The 21200-nt window shown below is 35.6% G+C and overlaps 1 protein-coding gene across 5 annotated transcripts; it reads left to right on the top strand.

The window, feature by feature from the left end:
* The first annotated feature begins 257 nt into the window (after positions 1 to 257).
* Positions 258 to 7732, top strand: LOC131316103 (transcription factor BOA-like). 5 transcript variants are annotated; one of them, XM_058345381.1, is made up of 9 exons: positions 261 to 566; positions 2240 to 2508; positions 2594 to 2716; positions 4744 to 4820; positions 4974 to 5010; positions 5575 to 5749; positions 6026 to 6251; positions 6390 to 6497; positions 7361 to 7732. In XM_058345381.1, exons 2-9 carry the CDS (start codon positions 2307 to 2309, stop codon positions 7493 to 7495), a joined length of 1083 nt encoding a protein of 360 aa, XP_058201364.1. In that variant the 5' UTR covers positions 261 to 566; positions 2240 to 2306; the 3' UTR covers positions 7496 to 7732. The 5 variants fall into 5 exon arrangements, with proteins under 5 accessions (XP_058201362.1, XP_058201361.1, XP_058201360.1 ...); XM_058345379.1 differs by lacking the exon at positions 7361 to 7732 and having other exon boundaries at positions 258 to 566; positions 2246 to 2508; positions 6390 to 6670; XM_058345378.1 differs by lacking the exon at positions 7361 to 7732 and having other exon boundaries at positions 258 to 566; positions 2194 to 2508; positions 6390 to 6670.
* Positions 7733 to 21200: the final 13468 nt, after the last annotated feature.

Below are 21200 nucleotides of genomic sequence, written 5' to 3'. Positions count from 1 at the left end.
AGGGTGAGATAGACAAGGAGGGTAGTAGTCAATGAGATGTTCCTATCCAATCTTGGTTGGATATAGCTCTGTAGTTTCATGTAATAGTTACTGTTTTTGATCGATGTACCCCGTCGAATTTAATAAAAAGTTCCGTTTGCCGAGCAAAAAAAAACTCTGTCAAAACAAAACTATAGGGAAAAGTGAAATTTTAACAGAATTATAAGGACTATTGGTGTAGTTCATCAGATTCTTGTTTAAAAACCCATGAAAGTCTTCGTCCAAAAACAAAAAAGGACCCATCAAAGTCTTAGGGATACCTGAAAATGTGATGACTAATGGCACGAGAATTTAATTCCACAGTTGAATGAAACAAAAGCCTCCCAACGCCCAGAGAAAAACAACACCAGCTTCCATCTCTCTCTCTCTCTCTCTCTCTCTCTCTCTCTCTCTCTCTCTCTCTCGGGACTACTACTCCCTTCCTTTTAGAGTTCGTGTGTTTATGGAAACCTGTTTGAATCTGCATCAAGCAATCATCGGATGAAGATATTGAAAATGAGAAGATAGATGCTCTTTTTTCATCAATGGTTTGTATTTAGTTAAAGAACATATGTCTTCCATCATATGAATTTTTAATTCTTCCGCTCTTGATTATTCTGAAGATTCTCTCTCTCTCTCTCTCTCTCTCTCTCTCTCTCTCTCTCTCTCTCTCTCTCTCATATATGTATATCTGTAAATATTTGGTCTATATTTTTGCATCTATCGGTTGTATGCAGGTTCTGATGAAATAAAAAAAGTTGTATGTTGGTGAAATATACATGTAAGAGGTATTCAAGATCAATCTTCTCTAGCAAAGGAGCGTACTACTATAAAGAGATAGATTTTCTCATTTTGGATGATTTATTTTTCGGTATACATTTCCCGATTTCCAGATCGAAGACTTCTATTCTAGTTTTATTTTCTTAATTTTGAAATCTAAATTGCATGAAATTGTTGTCCTGGAGAATAAAATACCATACTATAAAAACGATAGGCAATTGCACTTTGATGAACTCTTTTTTGTCCTTCTCATACCCTATATTTTGGTTTTACCATTCTATGTGACTCTCTTGATGGATTTCTCAGTGCGAAATCAGATCAAAAAAAATTCCTTTCAATTGTTCATATAGTATACATAGTTTATCTCAAATCAATCGCTCTTAAAGGTATTACATTTATATCGATAGATTTCATAAATTATCAATAACCTAGGATAGTTTCAGCATATCCATCAAATAACCAGAGTTTTCAAGAAAATAAGTAGGGCAGTTGTTTAATTTACCTCGAATATTTGGACTTTTTGAAGGAAATTTATTACTACAATCCAAAAAAAAATATCGCTTCTAGAATTATTAATCAGTCATTTGCCCTAATATATAGAGGACGCAAAACAAACAATTAATCTATAAACTTTTGCAATTAATTTTGACCATATGGAGTTTTTAAATTCGAACCAACTTCCATTTATTTACCTTGTAGCGTTTGTTTCTTTCAACTTTTATTGTTTAATTAGGTAGACGCAGTTTTCAATGTGAAGGAATTACCAATAACTGTCCTCAACAAATTTTCTACCACAATCACTTAATTTACGCGGATAATATCACCTAATATATGCCATTGCCATTGCCATAGCCAGTGAATAATCAAACCACATGTGTGCAGTTCAACTGCCATAAGTAGGCAAATTTCTTAAGTGTACTATATATATAGTTGGTTCAGTTTTATTAACAAATCAAAGTTTGACGACTGTATAAAAAGAATCTCCACATTTTTATAACCATTATTTAACTGGTTAGGTCTATACTCAAATTAAATTTAGACCAGAGTATATATAATTGTTAGAGACTACTACCTAGGTTGTTCAATGTTATTATCAAATATAAATCAGATATTTATGTTCTTTCAAAAAGTCTTTGTAGACTCATGTACATCGAACTGCTCCGAACGCAGTTATGTTTTAAAGTTGTGTTTATGGAATTGCTCTTGTTCTTTTAAGCTAGGTAATCTTTTCCTTTTTCATTTCAATATATATTGAGTTAATTGGAGAGCATTCGAGTTGCTAATTGACACGATTAGGTAAAATTGCATGGATGAGCTTTACTTAATTGGCATTTCACTCTCATTTGCCTTTGATTTCATTTACTAGTAACATAATACATTCATATTGTTTTCCAGATCCAAAATGGTGATATTTTCTTAGATAACCTGATGTCTTGGCTAGTTGCAGAAGCACATCTTCAAAATAAATTCAAGTCTTTGCATTTGACATAGAGGAACAACATTAAGCCATGATTGAGGGATTAGAAATTCGCGCTAACAGAAAGGGTGACAAAATTAATGAACAAGTGGAAAACACATCGTCGTCATCGGTCTCTTTGCAAAAAATTACTTCATTCGACTTGAACGAGGAAGCAGACAATGGGGAAGAGGATGGCGTGGCGGATGATATCAAGAAGAAGAATTTAGCTGATAATAGTAGCTCAAGAGAAAGTACTTACGTCTCAATTTGATTTGCTTTTTACAGATGATTTGTTGTTATTTGCTAAGAACGTACGTTTTGGATTTCTTCTAACAGGAGGAAATGAATCGAAGGCGACGGCTCGGCAATATGTACGATCTTCAACGCCTCGGCTCCGGTGGACACCTGATCTCCATTTTTCTTTTGTGCGTGCTGTTGAAAGGCTTGGTGGACAAGATAGTAAGTCTAGCTAGCTAGGTTTAAAATTAATATTCAATGTATTTCACCAATAATTTCATGAATGCAGTATCGGATACGTAATAGTAACGGTTTCTATAATTTCACCCTAGCCCTAGGGTTAGATTTGGCACAAAATTATGCATGTGTCTTTTTTATTGTCTGTTCTTTTAAAAACATTTCGGTAAAGTACGTGTCAAATGTTGTTTAGATTCATTATTTATCTTGATGAGAAGAATTAGCTAAGAAATTAAAAAAAAAAGTATAACTAATTAAAAAAGTAGAAAAAGTTCACTTGGTGAATTTTCGAGTATTTCTTTTCAGTTTAAAGGTGTATTCGGTGGAGGATTTTAGGATTTTTCTGGATGGAGTTAGGGTGTTGAAATTGTAAGTTGGTTTAGGTGGTAAGGTGCTTTGCCATCCAATTTTCTGTTGGAGGGTTTTTTGTTTTGGGTTCTTTTTATTCTTGTTTTGCTCAAGCATGTGTGTTCTCCGTGTTCGAGCCCCTCGATGTAACCTTTTTCGAGGTTGTTATAAAAGTTTCGTTTTGCCGAGCAAAAAAAATAAATATTTTTGCATGTACTTTTTAAGTTTTTCTCATCAAGAATACTTGTATTCTTCACGAAATTGTTGATATATATTCAATCCTTTAATTTTTATTTTTTATTTTTAAGAAACGAGACATACATTCACAAACCAAACAAGGGACTCACCGGTCCCAGAAATACAACAATAGACCCAAAAGGATCGAACAAAAATAAGAAAAACAAAATTAATGTAATAAAGATTCACCAAACAATTGACATCTACAATGTTGGAGTTCAGTGATCCGCTCATGAATGTGGCTGTAAGAAGTTTGAGGAATCATATCGGCAATGGAGGTCATCGTCCCTTCAGTCGAACGTGGCTGCCTGGTGCCACCACCATTTTTAGTTAAAAAATCCATACATCCGTCACCTTGGCTGATCAAATCCGAGGGCCAAACATTCCTGATTTGGAAAACCATGGAGGAGGGAGAGGAGGAAGAGAAAAGGGAGCTGCCGAGAAATTGTTCCAGAAAGGAAAGAAAAGAAGGGGGAGGCAGTTTATAGAGACAATTGGCCTTTTTACTACGACTTTAAAATTGTATACGCTACATATTCACACACACATACTTTTTTTTTTTTTTTTGGCATATTAGCAATTCAACTAGTATTTTACTACTTTTGGCTTCATTTTTATGCCTAGTTCAAAACTAATCCTTTATAAAAAGTTATAGATTGGGTTTTTCCCTTTCTCCAGCTTGATGTTTCTTAGGGTCCTTTTAATCTTTGTAATTTGTTTTCAAAGATTAATAAATTTTTTAGCCTATAAAAAAAAAAAAAGAAACTTACTATGTACAAACACATCCCTGCTACATCCACTTTTTAATTTTTAGGTTTTGTCCTACCAACATATATGTATTGTCGTCCATATATGTGCTTTGTAATCGATACAAGAGCGATTTCCACAGCAAAGTATACATATTTGAGTGTTAACAGTATGCACTATTACAAATTTCTATGCAAATTGAAGGCAGTGGCGGACGATCGAAGAATTTCATGAATGGGTGTTCCATAAAAAAGTTTATTAAGTTTTTGTGTATTAAAATACCACTCGGAATACAATTAAGAAATCTTAATTATTTGCAATTGTTGTTTACATAGATTAAAATACACTAATTCACTCTTATTTAGAATGATGAGATACAAAACTCATCACCCAATATTTGAATGTGTACAAATGCACTTCTTAAACTGTATTGCAATCCATATAGAATTTGTCCATTGATTCATGACATTTACACATAAATTCATGGCATCAACCTCCTTGCTGTGTCCTGTATTTTCCTTGCACTTTCCAATTGAATTTATGAATAACCTTTCTTTCAGTGATATAAAAAAAAAAAAATCAAGATTGAATTCATAATGTTTGTATCTTGTGAAGGGTTTTTTTACTTGATGTTATGAATTTTTATAACTAGAACTCATCTTTTTTCGGTCTATGTGCAGAAGCTACTCCTAAATTAATTTTGCAGTTGATGAATGCTAGAGGACTTAGCATTGCCCATGTGAAAAGCCACCTGCAGGTAGTGACCTTCCATTAGTCCTAGTTTTAACCATTGGTTTCCAAAATTTTCTCTTTCGATCACTCATTTTCCGTGTTAATTAGTCTTTATTTTCCTAATAAATTTTGTTGTTTTTTCCTTTCTGATCACTCGCTCATTTTTCATGTTAATCAGATGTACCGAAGTAAGAAGCTCGATGCTTCTGGACAAGGTATATTCCACAACTCCAAACTTTTTTTTGGGCTTTTATTTATTTATTTGTTTTTTTTTGAGATGAAGCACCGTGTGTTAAATGGCCCTGATAAAAAAGCACAAAAAAACAACCACCAAAAAACTGGAAAATTAGTGTCATTGACAATATGTAGTTCAAGATATTTACTATCTCAATATTTGGAATTATATTCCCAAACATAACCAATCCAATCTGATCAATATTTACTAGTTTGGTGTCGTTACTTTCGTTGGTTTAAGTCAATAAAACTCTCTTTTTTCTTACAAAAGACTACCTACAAAAAATACAGAACCAACAAACCAAAGACATACCTCTTTGATAACTTATGGCTTGGTTTGATCGGTAACAAAATTTTATTAGAAAACTAGACAAATTGTGCATCGAGTAGAAGAAACACACAAGCCACATGGGATAAATGAGATGAGGCAAAGCATGCATGAGGTCTTGGATTACTTACGTTGTCGACTATCCTTTTATATTTCCAATTGCAAAGCTAGTGGGGTAGTTCACGTGGTTTTCCTTCCCCCCCTCCGTTTTTGACAGTGCTATGTGAAAGAAGTCGATCAATGAAAGAAAGGGATATTCATACTCCCAATTTTTTCTATGAAAGAACCCATCCTCTTCAACGTTTCAGAATGGAAAATGGTGGAATCGTACTAGAAAGGAATCCTCATGAAGGTTATGGTCTTCCATTCAATTTCAAATCTACTTTCTCAAGGTAACAATCTTGAGAAATGCTTTTCATCTCTCTCTCTCTAATCAATTTACGCTCACAAATGTGTAGTAATATAAGCTATGCATTTTCTCTTCTCTCTTGCAATGTGTAGAAATGTTTTTCATCTCTATGTCTCTTTCTCTCTCTCTCTCTCTTTCACGTCCGAATCAATTTACGCTCACAAATGTGCAGTAATATAAGTTATATATGCATTTTCTCTTCTCTCTTGCAACGTTTCAATCATGATTACCCGTCGACAATGGGTAACTGTGCGTGCAGCCAGCAGGAATGGATTTCCAATCATCAGCACGCTGTGAACAAGCTGCCAGTTTATTCGACTAGCAAAAATCATGGAAATGGCAACAATTGGAATATATTTTCAAGAAATAGGCCACCCACTAGACCTAGCCAGTTTCTTGAAGAAAAGAAGTGGCCTCCACGTGGCTTTTCCCACAATCATTGCTACAGTAGAAGGGTACCTAGCATCAGTACTGCTACTGGTTCGGTGAGTAGTAGTATTTTTTTTTGGTCAGCAGTAGTAGTATTATTTGTCAACATTTTTAATGGTCATACATAGTATTTAATAATAACAATATAATAGTATTAAGGTAAGGACTGTTTGGAAAAATCTAATTTTTTGCAGCCATCCAAATGGAACTTCACAAATAGGTCAAAAGTTTCGCACATTCAATCTAATTTACCGGATCCTAAGACCAACATTTCCAATATTTGTGGGAATTCGCCATTTCAGGTAACTCCAATATTTTGCATTTACAATCTTACCAATGAAAAAATTAACTTGCAAAAATATTTTACCAACCCTAAATTTCGTGTGATCTCACTTATAGTATTAAAAAATGCTAAGAGTCGCCCAATGGGTAGTCAATAATCACAGTAAGAGATATAGGAAAAGATATAGAAAAAGTTTATGAAATAAGTAAAAGTGGGTTCAAATATTTAATTTATTTTAATGTTTTTGTTTCTATAGTTACTTGCACGGTAGTTTTTTTTTTTTTTTGAACGATAAAAAATTTATTAATCTTTTTTTTTTTGCTCAGCAAAACAAAAATATTATTAGCTCGAATATTAAACGGTAGATAAATTTTTTTTTAAAAATTTATTAATCTTTAAAAACAAATTAAGTGGGTTCAAATATTTAATTTGTTTCAATGTTTTTGTTTCTATAGTTACTTGCACCTTAATCACCAGATGGTAGATATATATTTTTTGAACGGTGAAAAAATTTATTAATCTTTAATAACAAATTACAAAGATCAAAAGGACCCTACGCAACGACAAGCTGGATAAAAGAAAACCCACAAGGGGAAACAACAAGCTCCAACAATCATATGCCAACAAAGACCCAAAGGGAGAGAATAACAGTCAAAGGTTGGCAAGGAACCAACAATGACAGGCGGTAGATATATTGCATGACTCTTTGCGAAATATGAGCCTAAGTTATGGATTTTTTGCTTAGAAATTAATTAGAGGACCTCAATAAGCCATAATCATCACGTGCCAGTTATGTTTGTAATTTACTACAATAATTTTCTACAAGCCGAAAAACTGCACAGTTTTATTTAGTTTTCCATTTTGATTTTAAATTTCAATCAGGAGAAAAGGTTGAAGCACAAGGAATGGTTGCCGGATTTGCAAAAGGGATTGAACCAAAGAGTTGGAAACAATCATGAGGACAAGTCTTGTGGGAAGAGCATGCAAGAGATTAACACTGTGCTTTCTCTTTCCTAATTTATCCTCTTATTCCTTAAGGGGAAAAAAATGCAACCACACGTGCAAAAAAGGAAATTTGAAACAGACATTATTATTATTAACGTTATTATGAGCTTATGCAAATAGCATAGACTGGGGATGAGTACTGGAGATCTGACCCCATGCATGTTATAGAGCCTAGCATAGGAGTGAGATCTTATCAGTGCTTGTCTTAAATGTCATAGCAGTATTTTTTTCTGGGTTGGCGTCTTGTTGCGTGCCTTTCTTGTTTTCAGGTCTTCGTTGGCGTACACCTTCGTGCCCTGTCGAATCTCTGTAATATTTTGAAGATTACTGAATTTCTCTTTTCGAGAAGGAAAAAAAAGAAGAAGATTTCATAGCAATATATGATACTCCATCCGTCCCTAAATGTTTGACACTTTCATGTTTTTTGTTGTTCCATATAATTTGTTCATTTTGAAAAGTCAAAAGCAAAATATAGTAAACTTTCCATGTTACCCTTTTCTTTTGAGCACAAAATTTCAAATTCAAATTTTAAAGTACTATTCAAAATACATTAGAATGGTAAGATTGGACACTTGGTTTTTACACAATACAATAATATTTTTTCCTTAAAAGTTAAAAATCCCAAAAATGCCAAACATTTAGGAACAGAGGGAATAGCATATATATATATATATACTAATTTTTTTAAATTAACTAGCTAGCATGTATATATAATTATCCCTATATATGCTACTGGTTTTTTTCACATATATAGCCGGCCTTGAGTAACTGTAAGGGTTATGCATGCCAAAAGACAGATCGACGACGTTACACAAAAATATATGTATTAAAGGTGATGTGGGGCAATTAAATTAAAGATGCAGATGGAGATATTTAATATTGTATGAGACTGAGTACTTTGCAGTAAAAGACAAATTAAACCAAAATGCATGGCTGCATGTAAATATCGATCTCAGATCAGTTGTTCATTGAATGTTATGTCAGTGACATTGTTAGAGTTGTTTATTGGGTATAGGGAAATTGACGGCCAATGATGTGTTTTGATAATTAATATCCGTTACGGACATTTTCAACATTAACAATTGTTCTTAGCATATCCTTGACAGGTATTAATTATCAAAACACGTCATGGGCAGTCATTTTCCCTTATGTTTAAAAAATTAGGGATTGCAGAGTGAGCAGAGCAGGACCTCAATTACGTACGTACCCTTAATTGTTCAACTCATAGGTTTTTCTTTTGTGTACATGTATGTCTCCTTCATATATATATGAGATGGAGAGATTTTGGTGTTTTTTTTTCCTTTTTGCTCAGCGTAAATTTTGGTGTTTTGCTGTAATATATTTACTTGTTTAATTTTGAGTGAACTTTCACTACCAAATATAGCGGTGATGTAAAAGTGGCGACGTGGACTAGATAAGATGAACCCTAACCCATCAACTTTTCCACTTAAGCTTGATAGACTTTTATCAAAATTAAAAAATGGAAATAATTAAATTGATTGACTTTTTTTTCAGTATCTGGGTATTGATCTTCTTCATAATAGATTGATATTGATCTCCTTCATGATAGATTCCAAAAGAAATTGATAGATTCAAATTAAGTTTTTGTACATAACACATGAGTATATTTGTTGAGAACTATATGTTTTTAGCGAAGAATAGAATTTTTTTTTATTAATAACTGAATATTACAAAGATTAAAGGAACCATAACACAACTGCATCACAACACAAGAATAACATCCCAACCAGAATGGCACACTATCTCTGCGAGAATCATATGGCGCAAGGCCCCCAAAATCGGTTGCTAAAAGAGGTCATCCAAATAATAAAGAGAAACATAAACAAGGCCAAGTGTGCCAAGCCGCGTGCTGTAGGCATCAGACTAGTAGAAGTACCATATCCCCAAATGAATTACATACTCCGTCTCAGAGAACCAAATTAAATACCTAGAGCTAGAGCTATGACTCCCAAATTATAATAGGTTAAGTCTTGGCACTTGGAAGTTAAATTGCATAGCATGCGCATCGCCTGGATTTGAAGCTCATAAGCAGATGCCCAATGATATACACCTACACAACATGTAATAGCAGCAGCACTTCGGAAGAAAATGGTACACCTACACATTGTACACAACTAGAGTTCTGATGCTGACTGGATTGCGTCTACGTTTCTGGATCATTTAATTTGGACCGTTTGCAGCCCAAAAGGCATTAATGGCGGCCCCGCAACCCAGCTTTGGTGGAAAGGCCCAGGAACCGTACAGTTGATTGGAAACAGGCTTCTGATCAAAACTCTTCCGGTAAATTACTGGCCGGTTCTATTTATTTGTTAGGGTTCCTTCCCAACCTCCTTTTGTAGTGTGTGTCCCATTAGCTCCTTTTTAAAAGTGCTTTTACTAGTTTGCCCTCACCCCCTTAGTTTTGGTAGGTGATGCGTCAGATTTGTACTGACGCGTATCATTCCCCCTATTTCACCAACAAATCCAGACAAACCACGTGAACAGAGAGAAAACCCCAATCTCTCTCCTTTTCTCTCGGTCTAACCCCAATCTCTCTCCTTTTCTCTCTGATGTGGACATATTTTTTATTTTTTGTACTACAAAGTTAAAATTTAATATATTTTATTAAATATATCATTTTTTGGTAAAATTTATATTTTTAGAATCTATTCAAAGAGATCTATCAAACAAGACCCATATTGAATAGAAAATTATGTGATTTTTTTTTGTTTTTTTGAGAGTATGAATTGTGTATTTTTTGGATGTGAATTGTGCATTTGAGGGGTGTAAATTCTTTCATTTTGGAGGGTGTGAATTGTTCAGAAGGGATGTGAATTCTTTCATTTTAAAGGGAGTGAATTTTGCATTTGATGAGTGTGAATTCTTTCATTTTAGTTTGTGAATTGTGTATTTTAGAGAGTGAGTTATGATGTGTGAATTCTATATTTTGTAGGGTGTGAATTGTTTAGAAGGGGTGTTAATTCTTTCATTTGAGGGATGTAAATTCTTTTCATTTTTGAAGAATGTGAATTCTACATTTGAGAGGTGTGAATTGTTTATTTTGGAGAGTGAGTAGTGATGTGTGAATTCTGCATTTTGAGAGTTGTGAATTCTGTGTTTTGGAGGGTGTGAATTCTTTCATTTGAGGGATATAAATTCTTTTCATTTTGGAGAATGTGAATTCTGAATTTGAGGGATGTGAATTCTTTTATTTTGGAGTGTGAATTGTGTATTTTGAGAGTGAGTAATGATATGTGAATTCTGTATTTTGAGGGGTGTGAATTGTTTTATTTTGGATGGTGTGAATTGTTCAAATGAGGTATGAATTATTCATATCCTCAGAATTCACACCTTTAAAAAAGACACAATTCACATCTAGATGAAAAATTCACAGCTAAATGAAGAATTCACACGTTCGAAAAAGACGGAATTCACACTGAAATGAAGAATTCACATCCCCAAATTAAGAATTTATACCTTTGAAAAAAAAAACATAATTCACACCCAAATAAAGATGTAGGAGTATTACAAATTGCAAACTAAATAATTAAAAAAATTTGCTAAAAATGAAAAAAAAAAATCAAAAGGATAAAATGGTGCGCTCCTGTTACACACTAACTTAACTTCAACACATTCCAACTTAAGTTGCAACTACTCTTATTCAATTCTAGGGTTGCTGTTTATCTTCCCCAAAAGCAAGCGCCTTTTTTCGGTTCAAGACAAAGAAAAAGCCATGGAACAACAGAGCTTAAAGAGGTGAGAAGAAGGAAGATGACTTCACGATTCTGATTTTTTCCAATCCGATCTTCTTCTGCCATTTTTCAATCTTCTTCTTTTTCTTTGATTTCTTTCAACGTCGGTGAATTGGAACCCTAAAACGATAGATCTAAAATCCCACACTACCATCGTGAACTTCGTCATCTTCGGCGATGTCGCCGTTGTACCCAAACTCTCGGCTACAGAACGGCGTCTCCACCGTCCAGCGAACCGAGAATGTCGTTGCCAAGGCCATTACCCAACTGTTGGCATGGGTCATAGCTTCGTAGACTGCTGGCTGCCGAGGATGACAAAGACCAGCAATTGTACTTGTACCCGTCCTAGTAGTAATAAAGGTGGGGTATTTTCGGTACTCCACTTAAAACAGGGCTTATGGAGAATGAGTTTGACAAACAGTGGACTTTGATGGGTAGGCACTGACATTTTAGGGCCGGCCTAAAAGAACCCCAAACTCTTCGCTTCACCATGACCGAAGATCGATGGATTTTAGCCGAACTAGACTGTTACACCTTCCAAAAGGGCAATTTTGCCGTTTATAGTAATATTTGATTTGATTATAACTTTTAATAGGAAACTCTTGCCTTCTATTTTAACCATCTTATACTTCTTTCTAGTTTTCATCTCCATAATGAAATTAGATTTTCCTTTTTGACAATTTTTCGCCTGTCTTACAATTAAGGCTTCATTTGCCTTCCTATTTCGTCTATGATTTTTACAGAACTATAAATGATATTGTAATCCTTAGGGCGGGACAATTTTGGATGTTTTATAAATGAAAATTGAGAGTTATCTCTATTTGTATCAGGGTGGGTGGTATACCTTACAGTCTGTTTTCACTTTTTCAGCCATTTTTCGATCACATTTGGATGATCGGCTCCCTTCATTGTGTAGATTTCGGGGAGAATCTTACTCGTACCAAAAATTGTGTTCACCAAACTTTAGTAGATATATGATCGGCACACGTGAAAATTGAAAAAAATCCAAAATTGGATTAAAAAAAAATACCCTGAATAGGAACCTAGTTTTGTTTTTTTTTTCGATTTTCAAGTATGCCGATCATGTACAATGAACATGACTTTTGGCATGATTAAAGTTCTCGCCGAACTCTACAAAATGAATGAAGCCGATTATTCAAATATGATTAGAAAAGAGCCGAAAAAATGAAAACGAACCGAAAAGGATACCACCACCTCTGATATCTCCGTTATACATAAAAGAGTTTCTGGAAGATCTAAAACCGCACCAAACCAAAACACCATGGATGAAAATCTCTACCTCTTAACGTTCTCTATTTCACACATCAATTACGGGACAGAAAATAGAACAAGGAAAATAATATTGGCATTCTAAGAATTAATTGAGGGACTCCAAAAAATAAAGAAAAAGTGACTTTGGAATTACACTGATTTTAGAATGTCTCCATCAATTTTTGGAGTGCCAATATCAGTTTCCTAAAACAAAGTAGAATCTCAAAAAATCAGATTTTTCTGCAATTTACCACTCCCCCAACCTTTGGTGTACTCAATACAGAGATAAACCCAACAATTAACATAGGGAAAATTTAGAGGATAAAGAGGTGATAAGATAGAGGAGCAAGAAACGAAAGGTATTTTTCCTTCAACAAATAAGATCTACAATCCTCCCATTGATTCTTAATCAAGTTCTATTGTTGATTTGTTGGGTCAAGGAATTATAATACAAGGGCAAAGTACAGATTACCTTCATGTGATTTGGAGCTTTGGCATATCACCTCCGTGACGTATTTTAGGAAATAGCCAATTCCCCACCTTGTGGTTTTGGATTAAACTGCCATACTAACACAGTTAACAAAAAAATGTTGAATGACTGTATTACCCTCTGTTTTGTTTCATGCTCTTTTCCACTTTTTCCTCTCTCGTCCATTACAGATGACCACTATTAACCTAATTAAACCATACAGATGACCACTATTAACCTAATTAAACCATAGATTAACTAGGAATTTTATTTATTTTTAACTTATTTTCAATCTAACCAAAAACCAGGTACCCCAAACCTTCGTCCACATCCTCATCATCATCTTCTTCTTCCTTCTACTGCAGTCCATCCCAAATTCCCATCACCCACGGTTCTTCCACTCCTGGTAAATCCCTCCAAGCATGATACGAACCCAATTCCCTTCCAATTGATTTCCATTTTTTACTTCTACTCAATATCTGTACTACTAACAAAACAATGATAGGATTCGACAACCAAGAAGAATCCCACCTCTACGCATCCCAAGAACGCATGGAAACCCTACTCCTTGACGATCCCTCCCCCACCTCCTTCGGCGGCGTCGCCACTTGCTTCTCCGATCCCCTGTCCTCCCTTTGCCGAGATCTCAACGGACAAATACGACTACCCGTCCTCATCTCCGACGACTACGATGACGGCGATTGCCTCTGCTTATTTTTGAATCTAGAAAAACTACTGAACCCATCACTCAAATCGACATTGCAATTGACGGTGGAGTTCTCTTTGACTGGGTCGGGGGTGGCGTTGGTTTGGTTGCGGCGGAAGCGGCTCATGAGGGGCAAGGGTTGGAATGGAGGTGGAGTTGGTTGGTGGCCTAGGGTTAAGGAGGTAGAGGATGGCTGGCTGGCGGCGCTGGAAAATGAGGGATGGGCCATTCTTGGGTGTATATATCTTCCTTCTTTCAGATGGGTAGGGTTCTCAGGTTTGCAAATTAATTGAAGAAGATGGGAAAAGGGCATTGTAGTCCTTTCGAATGAAATTTTGGTTTTGGTTTTAACTTGTACTCACTTCAAGTCTTAAAATATGCACGTGTGATCCACTTTACGGTAACTTAGACGGTGTTTTTAACGGTAGGGTGGTAAAGTACAGAATATTCGAAACCACAAGGTGGGGAATTGGCTATTTCCGAAGTCAGGGAGGTGATGTGCCAAAACTCCAAACCATAGGGAGGTAATCTATAAGCTACTCAGGGGAACCCACCTCTTCTATTAACTACTATACCCCTCTTCTCGTCTCATTCTCCTCTGAAATTCCCCATGTAAGTTGTTGGGTTTATCAGAACCATTCAGCTTCCAAGGACCAGATCCCAAAAAACGAAAAAAAACCCTAAGGTGAGAGAAGATATAAATTGTTGAGGGAGAAGAAAGCCATTGTTTTTTTTTTCCCTTTCCCCTGAGGTTCTGATATTTTCTTTCAAAAAATTGTTTTTAGTCGTGGAGAGAGATCAAAATTAGGTGTGTTTAGTGGAAATAATTAGAGCATCTTCCCTCCTTACTCAATTTTTTATCTAAAGTTGAGTAAAAATTTGGATAAAAACTTGATTTGGTATGAAGCAATCCAATGGGCAAACACAAATTTAGGCATAAATTTGAGTAAAAGTTTCATTAATGGCATAATTGTAAATTTGAGGGGGAGAAAATAGCCTTAAAATTTGAGTAATGATTTGGTTCAAGCCAAAGTTGGTATGAGTTTGACTAAGGAGTGGAGTGACGTTTTGGATGATTTTTACTCAAATTTGAATAACGAGTGAATATGCTCTTAGGTGTGTTTAGTCTCTTTAATTTGTTTCATTGGGCTTGGTTTAGTTTTACTTTTCATTAGTTTTTTCAAAATTAGGCCAAGTCACCTTCTAACTACCCCTTAACTGAGATACCAGTCCACCTAAAGGAGAAAGTTTGAATAACGGAAGATAATTTTAAGCTACAGTGGAATGCAGTTGCTTGGATTGATCCAAACAACACATACTGCAGTAGGATTGATGCTTCTGGAAATGCAAATCCAGTTTGGAAAACCAAATTCTCAGCTCCGGTCGATACCTCGGAATCAGGTGGAAGTTTATAGTAGGGAGCCCATTTTCCTTAGAGAAAGAAAGGCTCCAGGGGACTGCAACTGTTGTGCTGAAAGAATTTTTGGATAAATATGTCGGGAGTTCTGAGGTTTCCAAGCCAGTTGAAGAAGTAGGGAACTTTTATCTGCGGAGAAGGAATTCTAATAAACCTCAAGATTTGTTGATGTTTCCCAGCCAGTATGTCATGTACAATTTCAGTGAGTATGCCATGATCACGGAGTGTTACCTAAAAATTGGACATGCTTATACTAGTATAAAAATAAAGGTATGTTTACTAAAAACTAGACGTACTTACCACAAACAATGGGAAAATGACCGCAAGCTTGCAAGAGCAACCTTCCTTGGCACAACTGGCATTCACCCCAAAAACATTGAGAAAATTACTACAAGCTTAGAGCATCCGCATTGAGAATAATCAAAATCAATAACCAAAATGTGCCACGTCAGCATTTGATTATCCATTTAATGCATAATCAAACTTAACAAACTTTACCTCCATATTGGTTATTTTTGCATCCCTAGAAAAAAAACCCCCCACAATACGCAATGCACCTATGTCCAATTACAAACTAGTTCTTATCACGCACCCGACCATACTAAATTATTCTTCTTGACGAGACGATTCTAATGTGGGGTGTTTTTTATTTTTTTAGTTTTGAATTTGGTTATTGGGTTTGATTATTGAGTTTTGGTTATTGGTAAAAGTTGTTAAGTTTGGTTATGGAATTGGTGGAATTTGGTTATTTGCTAAAAGACTTGTAACTTTGATTATTACAATGTGAGGTGTTTTTTTAGCATTGCTGTTAAATTTGCTTATCCATGCCAATTTGCTTATTACAATGTGGATGCTCTTACCGTGCTCTTGCAACTTGGCACAACTGGCATTTGCCAAAAAAAAACATTGAGAAAATTACTACAAGCTTACCGTACCAATTGGTAATCAGGATCCACTTTACATAACACTTTCCTTTCACAAAATAAACTTCCAGAAAGTCTACACTTAGGCGGATCAAAAAAAAAAAAAAGAAAGTCGATCTACACTTACTGCACTAATTGACCGCACACCTACGTGGGGCCCACTCTGGAATTAGTTTCACCCCTACGAATTCAAAGATATCCAATTGAGCTGGTTTTTTAAAGGGTTCCATAAAATATTTTAAAATTTATGGGGTTTTTTTGTATTTTTTGGGGCCCAGAGTGGGCCCCACATAGCGTGCAGTCAATTGGTGCAATAAGTGTAGATTTTTTGATAAACTTCTTTTATCAGGACTTTACTTACTGTGGTGATAATGCCAAAAAAGTTTTTATTGGTGCCAAAACTCTGGTGCATAAAAGTTTTGTACACTGCACATGGTACAAACCTTTTGTGTACTAAAGTTTTGACACCAATAAAAACAGTTTTGGCATTATCATTTTTGTGAAAACATTGTACTTACTACATTAAGGTTACAAGAAAACTTCTTCCGTTAATTCATCCAACTATTTTTTTGTGAAGGCTATAGTCGTCCTAAAGATTCTTCCACACAACTTCAAACTTATCTTCAATTAATATTGACATGCATTTCTCAAAGTCATCTAAGAATTCGGGAACATGGACATTAGTGACAGCATTTTTTTTAAATGCCATTTGCATAAACGATGACTAAGCATTAGGTAACAATTAGGATCACAATTAGTGGTAAAAATTGACATACATAGTGCTTAAAAATCCATGTAGTGTGGTAAGAAAAACTATAAAAAAATTGTAAATCTGTGCTTAGCTTGGTAAAATCTGTAGCACGTACTACTCTACACAGTGGTATAAATAGTCAAAACCAATGGTAAGCATAACCATAAAAAATAGTAAAAATGTGAAAAGTTTGGTTAGATTATTGTGAAAACTTTATTTGTGATTCTTTAACTTATGGTCTTTGAATAAGTTGGTAAGAGGTAATCACAAATAAACTTAGTTCCTTATTGTGAAAAAATGTAAAGCCCCGAATTTTGAAAACGTTAAATAAACAATTTCTTTGGAAACTTATATAAAGTCTGGCTCGTTATTACAATATAACTCCCGTAAGAGTACATTTATTATACAAAGGGAGGGAACTAGGGTTCCTATCTACAGCTCCACCTGTTCCTCCATCCTAGCTAGCTCCTCGGCTCCAAAAGCCTCCAAGGTGTACAGCTCACCCTGATTATCTACAAAGTCTAACACATTATACCAGCGTCGCTCCCGATATAATATGTCAGGGTCACCAAAGGTAACACCATGAGCTACAGGAGCTCAGCAGAATAATCTCATACCCGCTAACCCGTAACTTACAAACAATAGATCATAGAAATAGTATACTAACCCATGTAAATCCAATAGTTTTCAAATAGCACATGCATAATCAACAAGGCAAATAACAATGACACATCCACATTCCCTAATCATCTAACGCTGCTGTCTATGTTATTTGAATTTCTCCTACACGACTTATCGTAGACCGTGTCACATTTTCACTTTTACCAAATCAACATTTTGAAAACCATTTTTAACACACCTAACCTCGGTTCCGCTGTTCCAGGCTCCCGAGAATCCTCACAATGGTTCCGTTGTTCCGGGTTCCCATTGGCACACAAAAATATTTGCATTGGCTCCTCTCCACGGATAACCAAACCACAATTCAATTAACCTCGGTTCCGCCATTCCGGGTTCCCGAGTATCCCCACAATGGTTCCGCCGTCCCGGGTTCCCATTGGGTTTTCGAAAATCATTTTGCACACCCAACCTCAGTTCCGTTGTTCCGGGTTTTCGAGTATCCTCACAATGGTTCCGCTATCCTGGGTTTTCATTGGCACACAAAATTTACGATTGGCTCATCTCTATGGATAACCAAGCCACACACCACACAATAGGCTACCACATTCGGCCACATTGCAGTTTTCAAAACATTTTCTTTTTTAAAACACATTTTTCATTAACAACACTCTAAGTATCATGTTTCTACTTTCTCGATTTCTATGTCTCGTTTTCATGCAAAGACTCCGCGATAAGACTTTTCACATAAGTACACTATATATGGTGTCACGTAAACATGTATCATTAATTGTAGTCTTGAAACTAACCTAAAATAATCACACAGCAAGATCATCCAACTTTTATATTACTTTATCATGCCTAAGTTCACGAAATCACATTTATCACACAACATAAAGTATAGTGTCACATGGACGGACACCTTTGGAGTGGAAATCACTTATGCTCTATCACACATCAAGCAAGTAGTCCTAGTAATTACATATACATGCTCATAACCATCTCAAGGATCAAAATACGAATACTTTCAATCAAGCTATTATTTCTTACGTTTTGAAATCCGTTCTTTCTTTCTTTTTGGGAAGTTCAAAACAACACATGTTTTTCAAGCAATAAAAGTCGAGATATTCAACATGATCGTATTTCCTTTCGAAAAATCTACTGGTTATTATTCTTTCATGCATTTAGAACAATACAAGTAATATACACATTTCTATTTATACTTAGAGATGAGTAAGGATATTCTATCGTTCTTCTTGGCGGTAGGTACCGCTACGAAAAAAGTAAGTACGTCGGCTATCAAACTGAGTGACTTCCTACAGTAGCTTCGAAAGAGAAATGATAGAACTTTCTTTTTCGCTTGAAACTATTTCTTGACTAAACTACTAAATTTTTTGAATCAAAAGGGAGGTCGAGTGGCGGCCTTGGATGAGTTTCTTGAAGAACTCAAGAACACTAAGAACAAGAGAAGAACAAAGCACAAATACAAGAATTCTAGAGAGAGAAGTTGAAAGGTGTGAACGTGTGAGTTGAATGGCAAAAGGGAAGGGGGGGGGGGGGGGGGGGGGGGGTGCTATTTATAGCAACATTTTGGACTCTCTCTCTCTCTCTCTCTCTCGGCTGGCCTTCCTCTCTCTCTTTCTCTCATTTTTTTTGCTCCATTGTTTTGTCCAATGACATCTTTAAGCATGCCAAAGCCTTCTCCTCTCTTGTTAATCCATCTTAGGTGCAAGGCTATGTGATCATGAAGATTTTCTAAGGCTTTAAAGGAAATCCTAGGTGATTATACCCTAGGTTGCAAGTCTTACAAGTCTAAAGATAATGATAGCTAGGCTAAAAGAATAGTCTTCCCATATTTAGTCAATCCTAGGTCTAGGTTGTAAGTAAGATTTAGGATGATTAAAGGCTAGGTTTTAGGATTTAAGTGGCCTAATGAAGGGTTGTAAAGTGGTGCTAGGCTTGAGTGTAAGGTTGTATAAGTGAGATAGCTTGCTAGAGTGTACAAACACATGCACACACACTCTCCCTCTCCCTCTCCCTCTCGGCTTTCTCTTTCTCTCTCTCTCTCTCTAGGACCATGGGTGTGTGTGTGTGTACACACACACACACACACACTTAAGTACTAAGTAGTCTTACTAGGTCTAGGAAAAAGAGTAATGATTAAGGTAAGGTTTTCAGGTGCAATTTAATGTCCAATGGGTAAGACTTTTCCTAGAAAGTATATCTATGTATATATAGGCATGATTATAGTAAGCTATTATGTATATATACTTATATATACCAAGGGAAAAATGTCACGCCCTCGATTTTCAACATAAATAAATAAACCATTTCGATAAAAGATCCTCACATAAGATAAATAATACCAAAATGGTTTCCAACCTGTTCAATTTACAAACAAGTCCCCATTTTTAAATAATTACAATCTTGGCATCACGGCCCAAATTAACTTCAATACGAGTATGAATTATTTAGAACATTACAAACTTAAGTCAAAAGATATTTCAAAAGTAAATTAGTTACAAATCCACCTTTAACCAAAAGTAAGTCTATTACAAAAATGAGTGAGCAACTAAATCAAATTAGCTTCCAAAAATCTTCGTGTCCGAGCTCACCATAGCATGCAATCTATTGCCCGGCATTAAGACCTGAAAATAAGGATTTTGTTGAGCTACACTAGCCCAGTAGAAAATTCTCTACAAAATCTATATGTAATGAGATGGTAAGCATGAATACAGTGAATCAAGTTAAACGGCAAATCCAAATAAAGCAAGTCAACACCCTTCGCAAGTATCATAGCATTCTCATACACATAAACACATGCACAAACACACTTCTTCCCACGGGTTTCCACCCCTTGCGTCACAACAGACTCCACCCCTTGCGATTTTGTATTCTCACCCATTGCGTCACAATAAACTCCATAATCACTTCACAATGACAACCACACCATCTTCACAATCAATACCGATGCCATCAACTCATTCCACACACACACCGACATTGCCAAATATGTCACAAATAACTCATGGTTCAAAACAATCAAGACCACTATACCACTTTCAAAAGGATATGCAATCATCAAGCCATAAGTATTCCATTCGACTACATATATAGCAAATAAACACCTAAATCACACTTAATCACCACAAAACATGTTGAGGAAGAGAGAAATCCTACCTAAGTGGATTTTGAGCAAAATCCTAGGTCTACCGAGAGATATATGCTTGAATCCACCAAAAACGAGCTCCACCCAAGCTTAGATACAAAATCTAGAGTGAATACAACCCCAAAACAAGATATATGAACAAAGATCAACAAGTGATTGAGAGGAGAGAGAGAAAAACGTGGGTAAGAGCCTAAAGATGAGAGCAAAAACACAAAACTTATCCCTTGTTCTCCAAATGCAAGATTCAAGTGATTTTGAGGTTGGAAACCTTTGGATCTTGAAGATTTGAGGTAGAAATCAAGAGCTTTGGGTGAGATTGGAGTGGGGTGGGTGAGAGGGGGTGTTTCTAGGGTTATTTCGTGGGTTTGGGTGTGAAAAATGGTAAAGGGGTGTATTTATAGTGGTCTGAATCTCATGCTGAAAATTCAAAAATTTTGCAGAGTGTACCAGAACAGGTAAATGACAGTACCGGTACAGGTACCCAAAAGATTCAGCTTTGCACAGTTTCTGGTTGAGCTGTACCTGTACTGGGAAAAGTTGTACCTGTACACTAAAGACAGATTCGAAATTTTTGCCAATGCTCATCAAATTAAACCCCAATTGCTACCAACACTTCCACACATCATTTCAATACCGAAACTCA

The sequence above is a fragment of the Rhododendron vialii genome, chromosome 2a, assembly GCF_030253575.1.
Source record: "Rhododendron vialii isolate Sample 1 chromosome 2a, ASM3025357v1".
NCBI classification, from domain to species: domain Eukaryota; kingdom Viridiplantae; phylum Streptophyta; class Magnoliopsida; order Ericales; family Ericaceae; genus Rhododendron; species Rhododendron vialii.
This window is presented reverse-complemented; position numbering and strand designations above follow the sequence as displayed.

Coding starts and splice junctions, on each gene's coding strand:
- LOC131316103 (XM_058345379.1), top strand. CDS start 2,307: ATGATTGAGGGATTAGAAATTCGCGCTAACAGAAAGGGTGACAAAATT. Junction 2,509..2,593: donor TAATAGTAGCTCAAGAGAAA/GTACTTACGTCT, acceptor TTCTTCTAACAG/GAGGAAATGAATCGAAGGCG. Junction 6,252..6,389: donor TCAGTACTGCTACTGGTTCG/GTGAGTAGTAGT, acceptor AATTTTTTGCAG/CCATCCAAATGGAACTTCAC.